General features: G+C 35.8%; 1 protein-coding gene across 4 annotated transcripts in view; it reads left to right on the top strand.

Annotated features, from left to right (window-relative positions):
* The first annotated feature begins 184 nt into the window (after window positions 1-184).
* Window positions 185-18,937, top strand: part of LOC110094847 (coatomer subunit delta-2) — a 36,605-nt gene continuing 17,852 nt past the window's right edge. For 2 of the 4 annotated variants that reach the window (XM_020820182.2, XM_028695574.1), the window contains exons 1-6: window positions 205-324; window positions 1,077-1,116; window positions 3,081-3,307; window positions 3,501-3,743; window positions 4,529-4,688; window positions 7,056-7,357. In XM_020820182.2, the coding sequence (XP_020675841.1) occupies window positions 220-324; window positions 1,077-1,116; window positions 3,081-3,307; window positions 3,501-3,743; window positions 4,529-4,688; window positions 7,056-7,357 (1,077 nt within the window). In that variant the 5' untranslated portion in view covers window positions 205-219. The other 2 variants (XM_028695592.1, XM_028695622.1) reach the window with 2 other exon arrangements.

Below are 18,937 nucleotides of genomic sequence, written 5' to 3'. Positions count from 1 at the left end.
TCTGCGAAAATTTTGGCTCTAAGCTTTATATATTGCGATGATTCGCGCGCGCCTTAAATTCTGAAAAAAGAAGCGCCAACCTAAATCTCCCGGGTCAGGCTGAAAGACGGGTCGGGTTTACGAGGTTTACACAAGTCAATTGACTGTAACCCTTTCCACGTCAGCAACCGAACACATCGAATTGTGATCGGATTCCACACGCAATAATTTCTCCATTAGATGATTCACTTTCGGGTTTCCTTTGGCTGTCATCGACGCATAGGATCGTGCGCAAACTGTTTATCCCAGGCAAGTTTTACCGATGCGAGATCTGGCAGGCGACAGGTATCCCATCTTCCTCTTATAAGATCGATCGAGTTACATACTTCACAAATGAGGGATATCGGCTGTCACTAACCGCGCAGATCTGCGACTTTTTTTTATGGAAAATTTGATTACAGAATGTTAAAATATATCGGACGCTGCTACATGTTTATTTGGGAAGAATTGGTTTGGACTTCATTTGATTTTTTTTTTCTTTTGGCTGCGTGATTTAATCTGTTCTATTATGATGCTTTTGATTGGAATTTCGACCATTCCTACTGCATATATGCTATTTCTGGCAATTTCGATCTGATGTTTATTCATGGGGGGCATGTCTTTTTTGGACTTCGATTTATCTTTTTTTAGTGGTCTGGTTTCTAGTTTTTTGCTGCTTGATAGAACAAACTGCTTTCTCTGCTGAAACGTGCGTCATTTTGCTTTTTTAGGTGGTTATTTTGTTGATAATGCTTTAGCGCCAGAAATTAAGACAATCTACCTCCAGCTGTACCGTCAATAGTCGCTTCTCTCATTAGTTAAAAATGGTAGCATCATGCTCTTCTCTTTGTTCAATATATTTTTACTTTTTAATGTTTTATTTTCATTCAACAAAAAAGTAGATCTGGCATATTTCGAAACGCTAAATCCTAACTTTGACAGCCTTTTAATTTTTTGCAATAAGATTATATTCTATCATAAACGCGTAAGTTGTAGAAACTAATATCAAAATAACTGAGAAATTTAGTTTCTGCGCTGATTGTGTTTTATGTTAACAGGTGGTTCTTGCAGCATCCATCATAAGCAAATCTGGAACGGGCAAGTTCACTGTTTAGTTGATATCTGCTATACTTTCATTTTATTTACTGTAATTTTATTTAAATTCCTTAAACCGTCATATTTTTTCTGCCTAATCCTTTTTACATAATTGCATAGGACAGATCATAGGTGCTGTAACTTCTGTTTTAATTCTTATGAATAGCAATATGACTGTGATTTACATATTAATGCTTTTTCTTTCTGTGAAAAATAGTTATAATAGGCGTGCAAGCATGCTTTTGTGTAAGAGAGTGAGAGGCATTTATGCTGATTTGAATATCATGCAGGAGCTTTTTTTGTGGCATTATCACTATTAATCTTATCCTAATTACTTGGGATCTACATTTTGAATGCTTGCTCTACATTTTTTTTTTCTTTTTGGTTGTTGCATGGTGTTATATCTCTATTTTGGAGAAATCTTTTTGCACAAATAGTAGCCATGTTTTCTTTGACCTACCCATTTTTTTATCATAATCTTTTCATGTTAATTTTAACTATTTGTCTTATTGGTGCATTTCTTGCCCTTTGTTGTATAAGCCTACTCAACCCAATTTTTTCATTATTTTATATTTTAAATGTAATACTCCTATCGCCTCTTTATTTAATCATAGCTCGATCTATCATTCTTAATTGTATCACATATTTATGGTAATATTCTCTTTTTCTACACACTCAACTTGCTTAAAAGAGACTTTATTATTGCTTGATACTCAAACCAATATAGCATAATCAATCTAGTTGTAGTTTTATAAAATTTGCCTTTTAGTCTCATTCATATTTTCACATCTATATTATTCTTTAGGCACTCTTTTGTTAATGCTAGTCAATGCTGCTAAGTCATATCAACTCTCCTGATATTGGATCATAAGCCTTCCTAATGATCAGTAAAAATTAAAAGATGATGCTTTACCTACTCTCTCCAATGCATAATCAAATCATTTTTTTTTAAAACAACATCAATGCACTTTTTACACTTTTTTATTGTACTTTAAATCAATTATCACGATACTTGATCATATGTCCTCAATGGATCAATGAAAATCATAGAAACTTTTTTTTGTTGACCATGCTGTTTCTTTAAAGGATTCATGTCATGATTATTCGACAAGTTTTACGCTGGCTGTTGACTACCTAATGGAACCATCAACTCATATTTGACTTATATTAAGAAAGGTAGAGGTAGATCTAAAAAGTCTTGGTTAGAAAATATTAGAAATGACATTTCTTTATTAGATTTAAATGAGAATTTGATTTTTAATAGGACATAATGTTGAAAAATGATTCTTGTAGCCAACCCCACGAAGTGGGACAAAGGCTTGATGATGTTGTTGTTGTTGTTGTTGTTGCTGCTGCTGCATACTTTTTCTTTAATTTTTAAATGCCTCCGTGTAGATCTTCTTGACGCCTACTTGAGTTAATTTTCTTAAATCCATGTGCATTTTCTAAAGCTATATTTTGTTACCATATGTCATGAATACATTTCATCACAAACAAATTTGATTTATTCTTAAAGTCTAGAAAATCTCTCTTACATTGAAATATTATACCAATCTTCTTAAATCATTTGGTACCTTTTCTGTCTTCGAGATTCTATTACAATATTTGTTTACAAACTATTATAATATCTTCCTTAATTCCTAAAATCTTAAATGTTACCCTTAATTGGACTTAAAGCCTTTCTTTAGTTTTTATCAACATATAGCATCTTTCATTATTCTTTTTATTATCTCATTTGAAAAAGAATGTTCCTTTACACTTTCATTTAATAATTTCTCGAAATAGTATTTTCATCTTGTCTTGTTTTTTTCTTACCTAAGATCTTATTATCTTCTTTTTTAATACATCTAATTTGATTGAAGTTTTTAGATCTTCTATCTCTAGCCTTAGGCATTTTATATGCCTTCTCTAGTATTATCCAATAGTTATTTCTGCTTTCCCTATCTTACATTCCCTTTTTTTTGCAGCACTTGTCTCAAGGCAGTTTGTAGACATGTCACGAATTAGAATTGAAGGACTACTTGCAGCATTCCCAAAGTTGGTTGGATCAGGAGGAAAGCAACACACATTTGTAGAGACTGAGAATGTTCGATATGTGTATCAACCCATAGAAGCTCTCTATCTGCTTCTTATTACTAACAAGCAGAGTAATATTGTTGAAGATCTTGGAGCTTTAACTTTGCTGGCTAAACTTGTATCCTTTTGTAGCATTCAAGACTTTGCAGGCCTAGAGATTTACCAGTTTTTTGTGCATAAATTCATTAATTTAACCATTTTCTAAAAAGAAATCCATAGTTTGTTTCATATTTGCACAATAAATTATCACCTGTACTAGTATCACATAACAATTGGAGATTTACTTTTTATATTCCTTAATCCAACTGAAGATTCCTGAATATTCGCCTTCTTTAGATGAAGAGGGAGTTTGCAAGGCAGCTTTCGAGCTGTTATTTGCTTTTGATGAAACTATTTCTCTTGGTTACAAGGAAAATGTGACAGTTGCACAAGTAAAGCAGTATTGTGAGATGGAGAGTCATGAAGAGAGACTGCACAAGCTGGTAATGCAAAGTAAGATTAATGAAACTAAGGATGTCATGAAGCGAAAAGCCAGTGAGATTGATAAAAACAAGGTAACTTTTTTAATCCGAGTTTAATTTTCTGCTGCTTGTGAAGCCTGCTCTATCCATTTATTTATGAACTGAATCCTTTATTTGGCTTGTTTAAGCTATCATTGGAATCCATACGAGTTCAAAATTTATGGAATGGAATGTGTTATGATGCCTAAATTACATATCTTCAGTTTCAAAGTTTGAATCAAACATATAGTCCTTCTATTTGAGGTACTGAGTGCAATTAAGAGGAAAATTGATCTTTAGAAAGAAAAATTGTTATGAAATGTATTAGGTTTTAGTGCCATGGCCAAGTCTTATGTATGTGCCTAGTCCTAATTGCAGCAGTTTTTGTCTATGATTAAAGATATTAATCAAAGTTTTCTAAGAGTGGACACACCATTTGGGATGTCTGACATCTTGTTCTGACTGCATTTCCTGACAGCTGCTGCTGCAACTGCTCATGTTGGTTTCTTGTTTGGCTGAAAAAATGTTTTAATATATCAATTCTGTTCTTATTTCTTGTCCCTAATTTGCTACACATGTTCATTTGAAATACGTCTTGGAAGTTTAGGTTTCTAAATTAGCTATGTTTAAGATGCGTATATGTCATATTTTAAGGGTATGATCCATGATAGCAGAGCTTTATATCACATTGTGACTATTTAACCTTCTTTGCTTCTACTTCAAGGGATTCAGCTAATCATTGTCTTTTTTTAAGTGTATAGTTTTTAGGCTAGAAATTTCTGATTCTTAAATATTTTTGTTTTTTTTCATGAAAGTATCTTGCTCACCTTATTTTGCAGCTTGATAAAAGCAAAGGTGATAAAGGAGGCTTTATGTCTCTGTCTGGTTCAAAAAATTTCAGTGATTTGACTCTATCTAGTAGTGGTGCTGGCTTTGGAAGTGGTTCTGGACTTGAAGTTAGCACAGTAGATTCGGATTCCTATTCTAGCAAGTTTAAAGGTTTGAATGTTCCTTCACATTTGAAGAGTTTGGATATGTCCTGTTGGGTTACTTACTGTGTTTTTATTTTTCCTTGAAATAGTAACTCATAAATCCATAGTATTTTAGTTATTGTATTGTTCATTATTAAAATTTATGTTGATCTCCTTATATTTCAGTAACAAGTTTTTATTTTGTTATCCTTATTTTTAATGAATCATTCTTTTTAAACTGCATGTGCATATTGACATGATGGAATTTACATGGATTATATTTTGTATTCAATTATCATTTATAAATTCAGACTTTTGTTTAAAAATGTTATAGAAACGAAGCACTGAAATTGATTTAACTTCTTGTTGACTAGCCTCAGGGAAATGAATATAAGAAAGTATCTACGTGCGTTATTGCATTCTTGGTGTCTTTGGAATGATATGAGATTTTTTATTTATTCGATTGCTTTTGCTCAAGAAATGTTGAATCATCTTGTCAGTTAAAATTTATCTCATTTTGTTCCAAAACACAAGGGCCAAGTAACCAAAAATTAATTTTTTGATCCAAGGGTCCTAGATATTGGTTTGTAAAGGATAGATCAACAAGTTAGGTTGGGATTTTCCCACTTTTATTTTTCAAGGTTGGTGTAATTACTCTCCAATTGAATGTGGGTTGTTTTCCCAATTTCACTGTTATGACTCATTTGGGCCAATGATTCGTGTAATAGAATTTGTTTGCTTGGGTCTACTTCTGAACATGATGACTCTTGGCCATGAGAGAAAATGAGAGGGGGAAGAGGGAGGGGTGGAATGCCAATATGGTTGGATTGGGAGATGAGTGGTGAGGACTATTTTTGAAAAATGCAATGGTTTCTTTATTCTAAAACTATTTATAATACAAGATGATATTTAAAAATATTAGCATCATTTAGGAGAAACCTCCTTTTAAACTCAAAAGGCTAAAAAATTCTAAGAACATAAGCAACCACCTTTTAAATGGATGGAAAGATTAATTCAAACTCTTAAAACTTGTAATAAATAAGAATGTACCCTGTTTGTGTGCTTTGAACCCTATGAACCCAATTTATGCCCAAGCCACTGGTCTTAAGAGCCAATCATTGCTGTTGGCATCCTTTTGACAATTTTTTTAAAGGTTTAAGAGCAAGTATTTTACCCGTCATGATTTGGACCTCCTGAATTTTATATTTTAATATTTGTAAAAATATGTTTAAAAAATATAATATCAAAAAAATGATTGGAATAAATTCCAAATTCTTAAATCTATAACCATTTCATTAATATGCTAACTTTAAAATCTAAAATACAAACATATGAAGTCAAAGTGTCAACCAAAGTAAAACATGAAAATGAAACAAGGCAACTAATTATGCACTCAATTCCTCATTCATCATTCCTCAAGCTCCTTACATGCTTCTCCCCCTATGAAGGAATCTAAATGAAATGTAGTTATAGGTTGTCATGTCGCAAATTCATTTTCAAGATTAATTTCTACCTCATTTAAGTCAGTCTCATCCTCCAATCTATTCACAACTTTCTTTACTTTTATTTAGTTGCCTACATGTTATAAAGTGAAAAAGGTCAAAATGCTCCATTGAGTGATTGTATGGGGCTAGTTTTGTCCTAGCTATCTAAGGTATTCTATTTAATTTCTTGACTCTTCAAATATGATCCAAAATAGCATTCTGTTGTATTATTTTGGACTAGATTTTAGGTATCAATGGATTATTTTGGATTAAATTTTGAGAGGTTGAGGAACTAAATTAGATATACATATTAGATAGCATGGAACTATAATGATCCCCTAGAAATAGCCGGGTGAGTAATTAACCTTTTTCTACATTTTTAAAATAAAAGAATTGATGAGGGATACCAACTGAATTTATTTTTTAGTCCTTAGCTATGATTTAAAGTTAAAAAATAAAGGAGTTTGAAAACAAGTGTGGGGCTTGATGTTTCAATTATTTTCCTTTAAGATTATGTAATTACAACTTATTATGTGGCTTATGTGGAGTAGAGAGATTCAACCTAATGCAGAATGGAGAAAAGGATCAAATTGGTCCCTCAACTTCTTAAAAATTACCTTTTTGGTCATAACATTAAATTTTGGGTTAATGGTATTAAATATAGGGGTATTTTAGTCATTTTTTTAAATTAAATTATGTATTAAATATAAATTTCAAGGAATAGTAATTTTTTTAAAAAAACTTTCTTAAACATTTCTTTTAATTGACTGTGCAGAGTTGTCTAGCTGTACTTGATGTCCTTGTTATAGTATTTGTTGATTACTGTGAATTCCAACACAGAAAAGGTACTTATTGTTCATTGTTGATTGGCCTAATGGTAGTTGACTTCTGAAATTGATACGGCATTTCAGGTCGTCATGCAGCACCTACTACTGCTACCTCAAAGGGCCTTGGTATGCAACTAGGCAAAACACAACGTGCCAGCCAACTCATGCAGTCTCTACAAGCTGAAGGGGAAGTGATCCTTGATGATGTGCCACCTACTGTTGGTCAAGCCAAATCATCCCTTCCACCAACAGATCCTATCACATTGATCATTGAAGAAAAGCTTAATATTATTACGAAAAGAGATGGTGGCGTCACCAATTTTGATGTACAAGGCACTCTGTCCCTGCAGATTCGTAATCAGGAAGATGGCCTTATCCAATTTCAGGTTAAACCCTTTTTTTCTACATGCGTATTACCCTGTGTGGCAATTTTTTTTTTTTATAATTTTTTTAATATATTCATTAGAATTGTTGGCGTACACTGAATGTTAGTTTGCCCATGAAGAAGCTATATCCGTGGAAGAGATGGGGTTCCTAAAAGGCTTTTTGCATGCTTTTTCTTTGAAATGGGTAGATAATCTATATATTTTAATTATTAAATTTATGTCCTTGTTATCTTTGCTATGTTATTGTTTATTAATTAGCTTCAATGTGATATTAACTTATGAATCATCCGCCTAATTTTTATTTGTTACTTGATCATACACAATGAAATGCGCAAAAAAGAGCGAAATTGGTGACTCGAGCAACGGTCGGCGAGCGCGACACGCCGCTTAATGGTCAAACAACCTCCGATCAAGAGGGTTCTGTCAAACGACCTCCGAAGAGAGATGGTGGTGTCACCAATTTTATGGAGTTGAGGGAACAAATTGGTCCTTCAAAAGAGTTGGGGACCATTTTGAACTATCACAAAGAGGGACCACCATTGATCCTTTTCTCATATAGAATCATAATGGGCACACTTCTAATTCCATCAACATGACAAAAAGTATTTATTCTTCCTCCATCTAAGAGGGTTCTTACAAAAACACTAGATCTTTATCCAACAATTCAATCAATATCAGATTTTGTGCTATCTATCAAAATTGGATGAAAATTTTATTTTTTCTATGCTCCTTTTACTCAAACTTCCGACCCCACATAGTGGTATATGTGGTATAAAGGCTTGATCATCACCCCTTTACTCAAACTGGTATTGTATATGACAAAAACTATTGCATGCAACCTCTTGTGATCTAGCCTATTGCTCTTCTTGATATGAAGCTAATATTTTGAGGTTTAAAAATTTGATAATTAATTAGTATTATAAATAAATTGATTAGAATTTTTTAAAAGAAGGTTATTAAAATTGAAGTGGACTTAAAAATTGTAAAATTATAATTTATTATTGTTTAATAGTGCTCTAGTATCTCTTACATCTTGAGGAGCTACAAGTGAGGCTACAGACACATACAAAAAACTTTGTAACCTTAAGTGTTTTTCCACCAAATCACATTAACCTATCAACATGTGATCATAGCTTGTATCCATATCAAATTTAGGAACGTTGTTTCCAACTTTAATCCTTTGACAATTCTTCCATAATTAGTTTCTTCTGACTTTGTATGTTGAGCATGGAATTGGCTATAGTCATCATGCTTGTTTAATTCACCCAAAACGCTCTTCTTTGATTCCAATTTCATATTTTCTGTTGTTTGAATTTTTCCATTTCCTCTTTTAAATTGCTTTTGAAGCTATCTATGCTGCTGGTAAAGTTGTACGAATGACTATTTTTGCATATAAAACTAGTTTTCTAACAGTTGGATAGGTCCAAAAGGGGCTAATGCTAGCTAATTTTGATATAAGGGTTTAGCCAATTGTTTTATTCGTGATCTAAGCCTTTAAATTTCTTGGTAGTTGTCTTCCATATGACTTCATATGGATCCATCGAAGTAGTGTGAGGTTCCCCTTGGTTTACACATTTTTTTGCTGTTTATGTCATTGGCGTTTGTGTTGTCTTTTCATCTTTTTACCTCAATTCAAGATGGAACTTCTAACACTTTGTGTTAGTATTGTCCTAGAGTTATCAATGTGTGCAGAAAGGTCTTTTGTTGTTTTTCTCTCCTTGATAATCCTTTCTTCCATTTGCCATTCCTTTTCCCTTGCACTTTTGATTTGTGGGCTCTGAAAATTCGGCCCCGGCCTCCGCCCGAATATTGCTATTTCTTTTCGGGGGGAGTTTTAACGGAATAGGTTCCAGGGTAAATTTTAGGAAGGCAGATGTGTTTGTAGATAAGACACTACCCAGAGATTTCGTCCTCATTTTGCGAGGACTTTATGATCTAAGTTCTAGTTTCCTATAGGTGCAAGCCCCTATAGTTAATTACTCCTTCCAATAACGAGAGAGAACTTTCGATTAAGGCTAGTCGTCAATCAGATACGTAGAGATACATAGTATCTGGCATATAGTAGCAGCAATGGGCTTTGGATGTCGGGAATTTAGAGGGTTTGATATTTAAAGTTGAAATTTCACCATCTTGCACTTAAAGCGGATGGTAGGGGAATAGATGATGGGCTCAATCAAGATCCCATGGTTCCGTCGTCCCGGGCCATCGTGTTCCCTGGTCTACTTAGTCAGAGGAGGTAGTCGACCCAACTTGATGTTGGAGAATTTTTGTATCCTCGAACGAATTGCATACTTTATGATTGAGCACGGCATAAGAATGATGATATATTACCCCGAAGGGTAAAAATATCATTTTCTTAGGGACTCAATGAAAAAATTTACAATTTTGAACAGAGATTCCCCCGTTCGATGCTTGGTCGAATGAGGTTTATTTATTTCTAGGATGCAGACGTCCCATAGGGGCAAGCCCTTATGGTTAATTACATCTCAAGCTTGGGTGCTTGAGAACACTTGATTAAACTAATGATTTTCTTGTTTTTTTGAAGTCATTTAAACATTAACTAAAGTTTGATTTTTAAATCCATGAAAGCCTTATTTACAGGATTTTTGGCATTTAGGAATTTCAAGGAATAGATGATCAACTTGAGATTATAATTTGAAATGAGGGCCAATGAGATGAAGTATGAGCATTTGATTATGAGGGAAACTCAGAGGTGCTCAAACTATCTTATGTTGGGCTTTACATTTTTGAATTCTAATTTTGTTTAAGTTAATCATTTTGATTAGAAAGTTGGAGCTTATATTCTAACAACATATGTTGAAGGAATTTCCTGAAGGTGAGGGCCTATATAGTGATTTGAAATCAACTATTGTCTCAGACCCTAAAACTAAGGTGAAGACTACTGATAGGTAGTGCCTCGAACCTAAGTCTAACGAATGCAAAAGGGACTTATAAGTTGCACCTCACATGAGACATAGCCTGCCCGACTTTTGGATTTACTATCCCGCTTGGAAGGGACTACCAGCTAGACCCACCTAATCGATTTTAAAACTATGTCGTCCGGTCTTTATGCAAATGTAGAGTGGAGGGCAATTTTTTTTTTTATTTAGGAAGTAGAGCTTATAGCTTGGCTTTGAGGCCAAGATGCCTATTTATGTGGGGTATGCAGAATGCAGACTCACAAATGCAGACTTTTGGTTATCTAGTCCTTATGTGAGGGCTTTTCTACATGAGACACTTTTTTTGGGCTATGCATATTTATTTTAATTTTTAAAAACTTGGCTCCTTGAAGGGAGACATGCAATTTTTCTTGTTAGAAAACATAAAGCCTAGATTGATTTTAGGTTTCTTACAATTTAAGGGGTAGAAAATTTATTTTATCCTAAGAGCCTATCGTATCACAAGTCCAGGCCACTCCCAAACAAAGCAATAGAAGAAACATAGAAAAAATTCATGCTTTTCTAATGCGCACCCAGTAAACAACCAACACATGCTTGTATATAAATTAAAATAGAAGTGCAAGTAGTGTCCTAGTTATTACAAATAGTTTTGGCAGCTGAGTTGGTTGCCATTATACAACTCAGTTAAATTTACAGATTCTACTTGTGGGGGCTTCAAGCTTTAACTATTCAGTGGACCTTTGGGCTTCACCTCCAAAGGAATATATCCTTTATCGATCCACCTTTTCCTTCTAGTCCAAACCTCACAAGTTTTACATTCTAGATCTAATCAAATACATAATATAAAATAAAAAAAAGACTCAAGTTTGTAAAACAGAGTCAGAAGACAGTTTATATAATAAACATATAACATCCCAAAATTGGCCTAGCACTTAGAGTGCTAAGCACCTGCTTCTACCCTATTGGCCATGCCTTTTGGGGGTTTTTAAGCAGCGCCTGCAAGCAAACAACATTATGATAATCATGATTTACTTTACCCCTTTCTTGGACATGGCACCTGCACAAAAAGCATATATATATTTCTATTCTAATCACTTAAGAGCAAGTGCCCACAACGCAGACAATCCAAAAGGGCATTCACACCAAATAATCAATCACATGCGCGCACAAAGAAAAAATCTTAATCCTAGTATGCTTAAGGGATTGTGCATCTAAGTGCGTGAGGCTTGTGTGGTATGTCATATTAAGGGTCCTCTTAAAATTTGGGTCTAAGGAAGAAGTGTCCAACATATAGCTTTTGAGCTCAATGTTGGAGGAATTCCCCCTAGCTTTTGGAGCTAGAAAAGGAAATGAACATTTCTTTTAGCTTTGAGGCTAAAGAAGGGGAAGAAAGAGAGTCCAACACGTAGCTTTTGGGCCAAGTGTTGGAAGGGTTCTCCTTAGCTTTTGAAGCTAAGAAGAGAAAGTGGGAATCCAACATTTAGCTTTTGGGCTAAATGTTGGAGAACTCTCTCTAGCTTTTGGAGCTAAAGAGGGAAAAATCTCCTACAATTTGAAAGTTGGACGAGAGTTAGGGGCATATGCAACTTATAAGTTGCAAATTCATGAAAATCTTTGAACACTTTGATGTTCAAAGAAAGGGTTGATTTGTTGTTTTGGTCACAAGTCATTAAGAGTTGTATGGACTTTTGGGTGTCCAAATAACGGAATCCCTCCATCCAACTTGGGTTGGAAGAAAGAAATGGAAGATGAGAATATTTGTTGGCTTTAGCATCAACAAATAGATAGATTTAGTTCACTCAATGTTGGTTGAGTGAAAACCGGAATTTTCTACAACTCTTGAATTGTAGGAGGAGAGGATTTCCCTATAATTTTTGGTTTGTAGAGAAGAAATGAGAAAATGCAACTTGGAAGTTGCAAGGCGGAAAGATCTCTTTGAACATTTTAATGTTCAAAATGAAAGGTATGTTCACCCCTCTAACTTGAGTTAGTGGGATGAGAGGGATTTCCCTACAATTCCTTTTGAGTTATTGAAGGAGAAAAGAAGGTATAACTTATGGGTTGCAAACTTCTGAACACCCTTTGAACATTTGGTGTTTAAAGAGGATGGTGCGCTCTCCTAATTTGGGTTTTAAAAGAGTGAAAGGAAATTTGAGTGTTCTCCTATAATTTCAATTTATAGGATAGGATGGAAGAAAATGTAAGTTAGAGGTTGCAAGTAGGAAGAAACTCTTTGAACAATTGTTGTTCAAAAAGAGAGGATATCTGCCCAATTTGTGTTGGGCAGATATCAGAATGAGACACATAGATTTGTACTATACATCATGAGAGTTCATTGGGCATTTAGGTGCCCAAAGAAAAAGGGTTCCACCTAACATGGGTTAGGAGAATGGGGAAGATATGAAGATAATATTCCTATTTTTGATATATGAATATTAGTTATTTTTATCCAACAAGTGGATTTTGTTGGATGCAAACTCTCCCATAACTTTGAGGTTAAGGGATGGAGATGTAACTTGAAAGCTACAAAATTTCTAGAATGTTTCTCATTTGGTATTCAAAGAAAAGGATTGCATCTTGTCAATCCAGATTTGGGAGGATGAAAGAAGGTTCACAAGTTCTCTTATAATCTTGGCTCATAAGAGGTAATGATTAGAATGCAACTTAAAAGTTGCCAATCGAAGATGCACTTTGGACGTTTGATGTCCAAAGAGAAGTTATCATCCACTTAATTTAGGCTAAGTGGATAGAGAAAATCATGGTTTGAGTCCTATGTTTAGAAGGATTATTCATTGTTTTTTCATGTTCCAATGAATAGGATGGAAGGATAGTTTTAACTCGTTGGTTTTGTACCAACAATCAAGTTAAAAGAACTTGGGAGTTGGTTCTAAGTTCCCTCCACCTCATGGAAAGATGTGTTCGGAGCTAAAAGGAAGCTCCAATCATCATGAATAAGAGGTACAATGCGTAGTTTTGAGACTACAAATTGAGAAGGTCGCCTACCTATATAGGTCAGGCAAATGAGAGAAAGGGTGTGCAACTTGGGGGTTGCAAGCTAGAGGACCTTCTTTGAGCATTTGATGTTCAAAGGAAATGGCATACATTCACTTAATTTAGGCTAAGTGAATGGAGATATTTTCTACACTTTTTGTTTGGTAAAAAAATGAGAGAAAGTGCACCATAGAGGTTACACATTCATGAATGTCCTTGAACATTTGTTGTTCAAAGGGGGATAACCATTCTCCTAAATTTGGGCTTAGGAGAATGAGAGAACTTTCTACAACTCTTAAGTTGTAGAAGAGAGAAGCAACAAGCAACCTTTGGATTGCATGTTGAAAGGGATTCCTTGGACATTGGGTGTCCAAGGAGGAGCATTCATTTGCCTAAATAGTGGCTAAGCAAATGAGATTAGAGAACTTGATGTTTGATCTCAAGTTTAAGAGCTTACAATCTTATGCATGGGAAGATTGGTGGTAGCTCCTAAGGCAAGTTAAAAGTCATGCAATGATTTGGAACCTTGAGGAGGTTCCAAATGCAATGCATGAGGGAGGATAATTGTTTGTTTATTTTGTCTTTTCAACAAACAAAGAAGAGATGAACTTGAGATTTGGTTCGAAGTTCTAAGTCTCTTGGCACGTGCTTAGGATTTTAGGTAAATCCAAGTTAACATACACAAGGAGGGATATATGATTGTTCATTGGTTTTGTCTCAACAAACAAGAGGCGGGTGACTTAGAATTTGTTTCTAAGGTTTAACCACCATGTAATGATATTTGGTTGGAGCCTCTGGAGACTCCAAATTATCATACATGAGAGAGAGGAGTACTCATTTGTTAATTTTGTGACTCAACAAACGAAGGAAGAAGATGGTTTGTTGGTTTTATGTTCCAACAAAAGGGTGGATAACTTAGAATTTAGTTCCAAGCTACAATGATTCATGTGTAGGAGCATTTAGAGCCTTAGATGGGCTCCAAATACCACACATGAGGGAAGTGTTTGTTGGTTAGGTGCTCCAACAAACAAGGTAAGAGAGTTCTAAATTTGGCTTCGAACCCAAATTATTCATACAATGATATGCTTGGAGTCTTGGGAAATTCCAAGTAATCACGCATGCTGAAGAAGGATTATCATTCGCTAATTTTGTGTTATTAGTGAATGGAAAAGAAGTTTAGGGTTTGTTCCTAAAGTTTTGATGGTTGAAGTCAACGGGACATTTTGGGGCCTTGAGGAAGCTCTAAAATGTTCCATATGAAGGGCAATGGACAAATGCTTGTTGATTTTATATCAATAAACAAAATGCTACAAACCTAGGATCTTGGTCCTAAGTCAAAATGATTCGTGCAATGAAGTGTTTGGAGACTTGAGGTGCTCCAAACCATTATGCATGGGGAAGGGAAGACTTTATTAAAGAATTCCCAATTCATAAAACAATTTCTAAATCAATTTTGGCATGATCTGAGAGGTTGGATAGGATGGATTTACTCCTACGACCCTTTTTGGAAATACAACACATGGCGTCATCTAAGGAACCTAAAGACATAGGATGTAATCGTCATTGGAATCCCTATGGATAGATTCTAAGAATTAGTTTACTATAGTCTAAGGAAAACCTAGGGGTGAAGGTTTTTGATTTGTCTTTTCGAAAGCTTCACCATGTGCCTAAGGTATGTGTTGATGCCCTTGACCCGTCAACTTAAAAACTACACTAAACATGCCTAAAAAACTCCAATATGTGATGGGGTGTAATCTATAAGCTCCTTGAAGTCATAAAACACTCCATCTTTGATTTGCAAGCATCCATGAGTTTGGTGGACACGTTTATGATTTTGCAAATTGTAGGCGTACAAGGACCATAACCATTGACATAAAACGAGTATTCAAATAGGCAATAGACTCATGCAAGCTCAATTTAACATTAAGAAATGAAAGCACGTAAGAAAGAAAAATTTGCTTTGCCTCCCTAAATTTAGAGAAGTTCAACGATGTTTTCCAATCAACCTGTTAGTTATAGGGTTTGTAACATGAATCAAAAGTGCTCATGGACAAGCCCACAACTTCATAAAAATGATTGAAATACATGCTTGAACATCTAACAAATTTAGAGGAGATAGTGGATGTTATGGCGGTGCAAAACTATCACATGCATATGCTAATTTTATTTAAACATACAAGTTTAGGGATCTAATAACGCATGCCACGCTTAAGGAATAGACTCTACGCTTCAACACTTCATTCGACATCGAATGAGCCACTAAACCTAGGGTTTGATTGTAGGTAAGGGCACTAGACACAACATGAATGATATTACATGCATTTGAGAGGTGTTGGATACCAATCCAACACTCCTTCACGTGTTAACATGCCTCTTTGACTCTCACAAGAGAGAAAATAAATGAAAAACACTGATTTTTCACAGTTTTGCGGAGAGGACAGCGAACAAAGGGATTTTGGGAGGCCAAAAATCAAAGTTTCTAGGGACCTAGGACTTGGGGAGTCAACAACACAGCAACGGCTAGGGGGAGCTTAGGGCTTTGCCTAATTTTTAGTGTTAATCCTCTCCCTAGTTGTCCTAGCGCTCCTATCCAAGCTCCAAGCACTGTCCAAGCTCCGATTCAAGCTCCAGATCGCTGTCCAAGCTCCAATCGAAGCTCTTATTTGCTGTCTTTATTACCTCGAAGTCATCAGATATGATGGAGAAGGAAGAATAGGCTTCTACAATGACTGAAAAGCCTCCACTATCTTCCTACTCCTATTCCTTTGCTTGAGAGGTAGAAAAGAGCAAGTTCAAACTCCTTCCCTTTGAGAAATGAAGGGAGATAGGAAGATATCTCCCTCTCTTGGTCCAAAGAAGATGAAACGATAGCTAGGGATTGATGACCACGAGAAATCAGCGGTTTAGGACTGGAGGAGTCGGCCGGCTTGGAGGATTCGACTCCTGGAGGGCTCGACGGCAGGGGGAGAACAACTTCTTGGAGGCGTCTAGAGACCTGGACTGGGTCGGTAGGGAGTTCCGCACGCACATAAGGGGGACTTCGAGTCCTCTCTCCCGTTCTCTCGCTAGCTCTCTGGGTCAGGATGGGCCGCACGAAAAACACAGGGCAGCCGAATGCTGCTCCCCTTCCCTCTTTTGTTTGCTTTGAGGTGCCTGCAGAGAGCTGCCCGAAACATTATTTCCCCTGCCTCGTTTCGTGAAACGAGGGAAAATCTACTTGAGTAGATTTTCTCGTGAATTTGACATGAAATTTGGGCAAGATTTGAGATAAAACCTTAGCCCTAAGTCTCAAATTCTAGTTTTGAGACTCAATCTAGCCCAAATTGGTTGATTTGGGCTGAAATTGAATTCGAATCGAACTCGACTTGGATCGATTTGGGTCGATTTGGGTTCGACCGAGTTAATTTCATGAAATTAAACTCAAATTAGCGTCAAATTGAGCTCGACGATGCTCGACGGGGTTTGATTTGATTTTAATTTAATTAAATTGGATTTAATTTAATTAAATCGAGGCTTAATTTGGGTCAATTTCGCCTCGATGACGATCGATTGGGTCGATCGAGCACGATCGAGCCTATACGGGCTCGATCGGGGTCGGGTCGATACAAAAATATTCGTCAACAACTGACAGAAGGATCATTGTCGGCAGCCATGAGTTGCTTCGTCCAAGAGTACCTTATAGACCTGGGGTGGATTTTGCCTAAGGGGACAAATTTGAACCCACCTTAGCTAACAGAGGGCTTTGTGCCCTATCGATCATATCCTATTGATTCATATCTCAAGGATTTGATTCCACTAAGGAACATATTGGCTCTGGCCATGACCGGTATTTCATGGTGTCATTTGACTGCAAAACCATTCGGTTCAGAGGGCCTCGGGTCATAACTGTTTATCATGCGGTGCCATTTGGTGGCAAAACCGCTGGTTAGAGGACACGTAACACGTCTTTATTGACAGGAGATTGTTTGAGAATGCATCCTAGTGATATTTTAGACTAGGTATTAGCTCTGTGTGAGTTGAAGTAAATTTTAATTTGTCCATCCCAGTAAACTGTTGCGGAGGGTCGATGGATTTTGCTTTAAGTATTAAATGATGGTGTTGAATTTCAATTTTAAACATCTTTGGATTTTTGGGATTTTAGAATTTTGGAATGACATTTTGAATTGTTTGGAATGGACCTCTCCGGTTGAGATTCTGCCTTCAACACGGTCATCATCGAGGTATTAGGGGTCATTTTTATTTGAAAATATTTATATTTTGTAGATGAACCTTGTCGACTTCGTCAGGTTATTGACAGAAGATCGGGTTTCATAGGCTTTATGCTTTTATTAGTGAATTCTTTTGATTATAGGCATTGAAGGTCTAATATGAATGCGTTAAAACAAATATACCGGTTGTTATAACCGTATATTTAATTGATGGTTCAAACCTTATCGACTCCTATTAATCCGCATAGAAGGATCAGGTTCGAACTTGAATTCTCTTATTAACCCGCACAGCATCCCTAGACGTCATGTGTATACTGATAAAACGCTCGTCGAGGCCCATGCGAGTGTTTGGGGGCATTTTGTAATTATTTGTTCAACCATGTCAACTCCTATCTATCTATTTAGGAGGATAGGGTTCAAATTTATTGACCCGCGTAGCATCCCTAGACGTCACCTATGTTCCTACAACATGCTCGCCGGGGCCCATGCAGGTTTTGTGATTGCATTTACCCCTTGTGTACCTATGTGTATACAAACTACAGTGCATGTACGGGATATTTTGCAATATTTATAAACGCCTTATGTCCGCTTGCATGAATATAGCGGATTCGGTGGCGTGTTGTAGTAGCTTATAGATTGAGTTGTTTGCTGCTTTGTACATGTAGACTCTCACGTACTACTTGTCTCTTCTTATAGATTGATTATAATGTACTAACGAATCTCCTGCCTTTGCCCATGGATGTTAACAACAATTAGATGTCTTATATATTTGATTGTAGATGGCACTTTGCATACATGAAATACTTCCTACGACGGCTTGGATTTGTCATAGCCATATATCTTTGCTTAAGAAGACCATATGTACTTGTATCTATATATGATCTCCCGTATTTATAACATTCAGTTGTAATCTCTCTCAAATAAATCACATTTGTTGTCGTTGCTTGCAAGTAAGCTGTTGCATATTTTCTATTCATGTTCGTAGGAGACCTATTGCACTCGTTATGATCTTCTTCATGTGTGCTTTCAAGTTCTTTTCACAAGTTTATGAACTAACTACTACGGTCATCATAAGCTTTATGTTACTTGTGTGTGGGTTATGACGAGTATCACAAGCCTTTCAACAACCTCAAAAATAGGTTGTAGCTTGCATGATAAACTTTCCTCTCTAGTATCCACTGGTAATTGATCAGATACACCTTTCAACCTTCATTACTTGCGGCTCTCACTTGTTTGCAATGATATTGATTATCATTATATTCACCGTGTGTCCTCAGACATGCTTGTAAGATAATGGTTGTATTTATTACATGTTCCACATATGCTTGTGATCACTGCAATTACTTGATTGGAGTTGAATTGCCATTAAACTACCGCACTCACATCCTTCATGATTTGTGTCTTTCAAGTATTTCATGAGTATACTCCTTGTATTATTGCTTGTAAGAAAGTTTGCCACATCTCTTAAAATGCTTCCCCAA

The sequence above is a fragment of the Dendrobium catenatum genome, unplaced genomic scaffold (assembly GCF_001605985.2).
Source record: "Dendrobium catenatum unplaced genomic scaffold, ASM160598v2 fragScaff_scaffold_7, whole genome shotgun sequence".
Taxonomy (NCBI): Eukaryota; Viridiplantae; Streptophyta; class Magnoliopsida; order Asparagales; family Orchidaceae; genus Dendrobium; species Dendrobium catenatum.
This window is presented reverse-complemented; position numbering and strand designations above follow the sequence as displayed.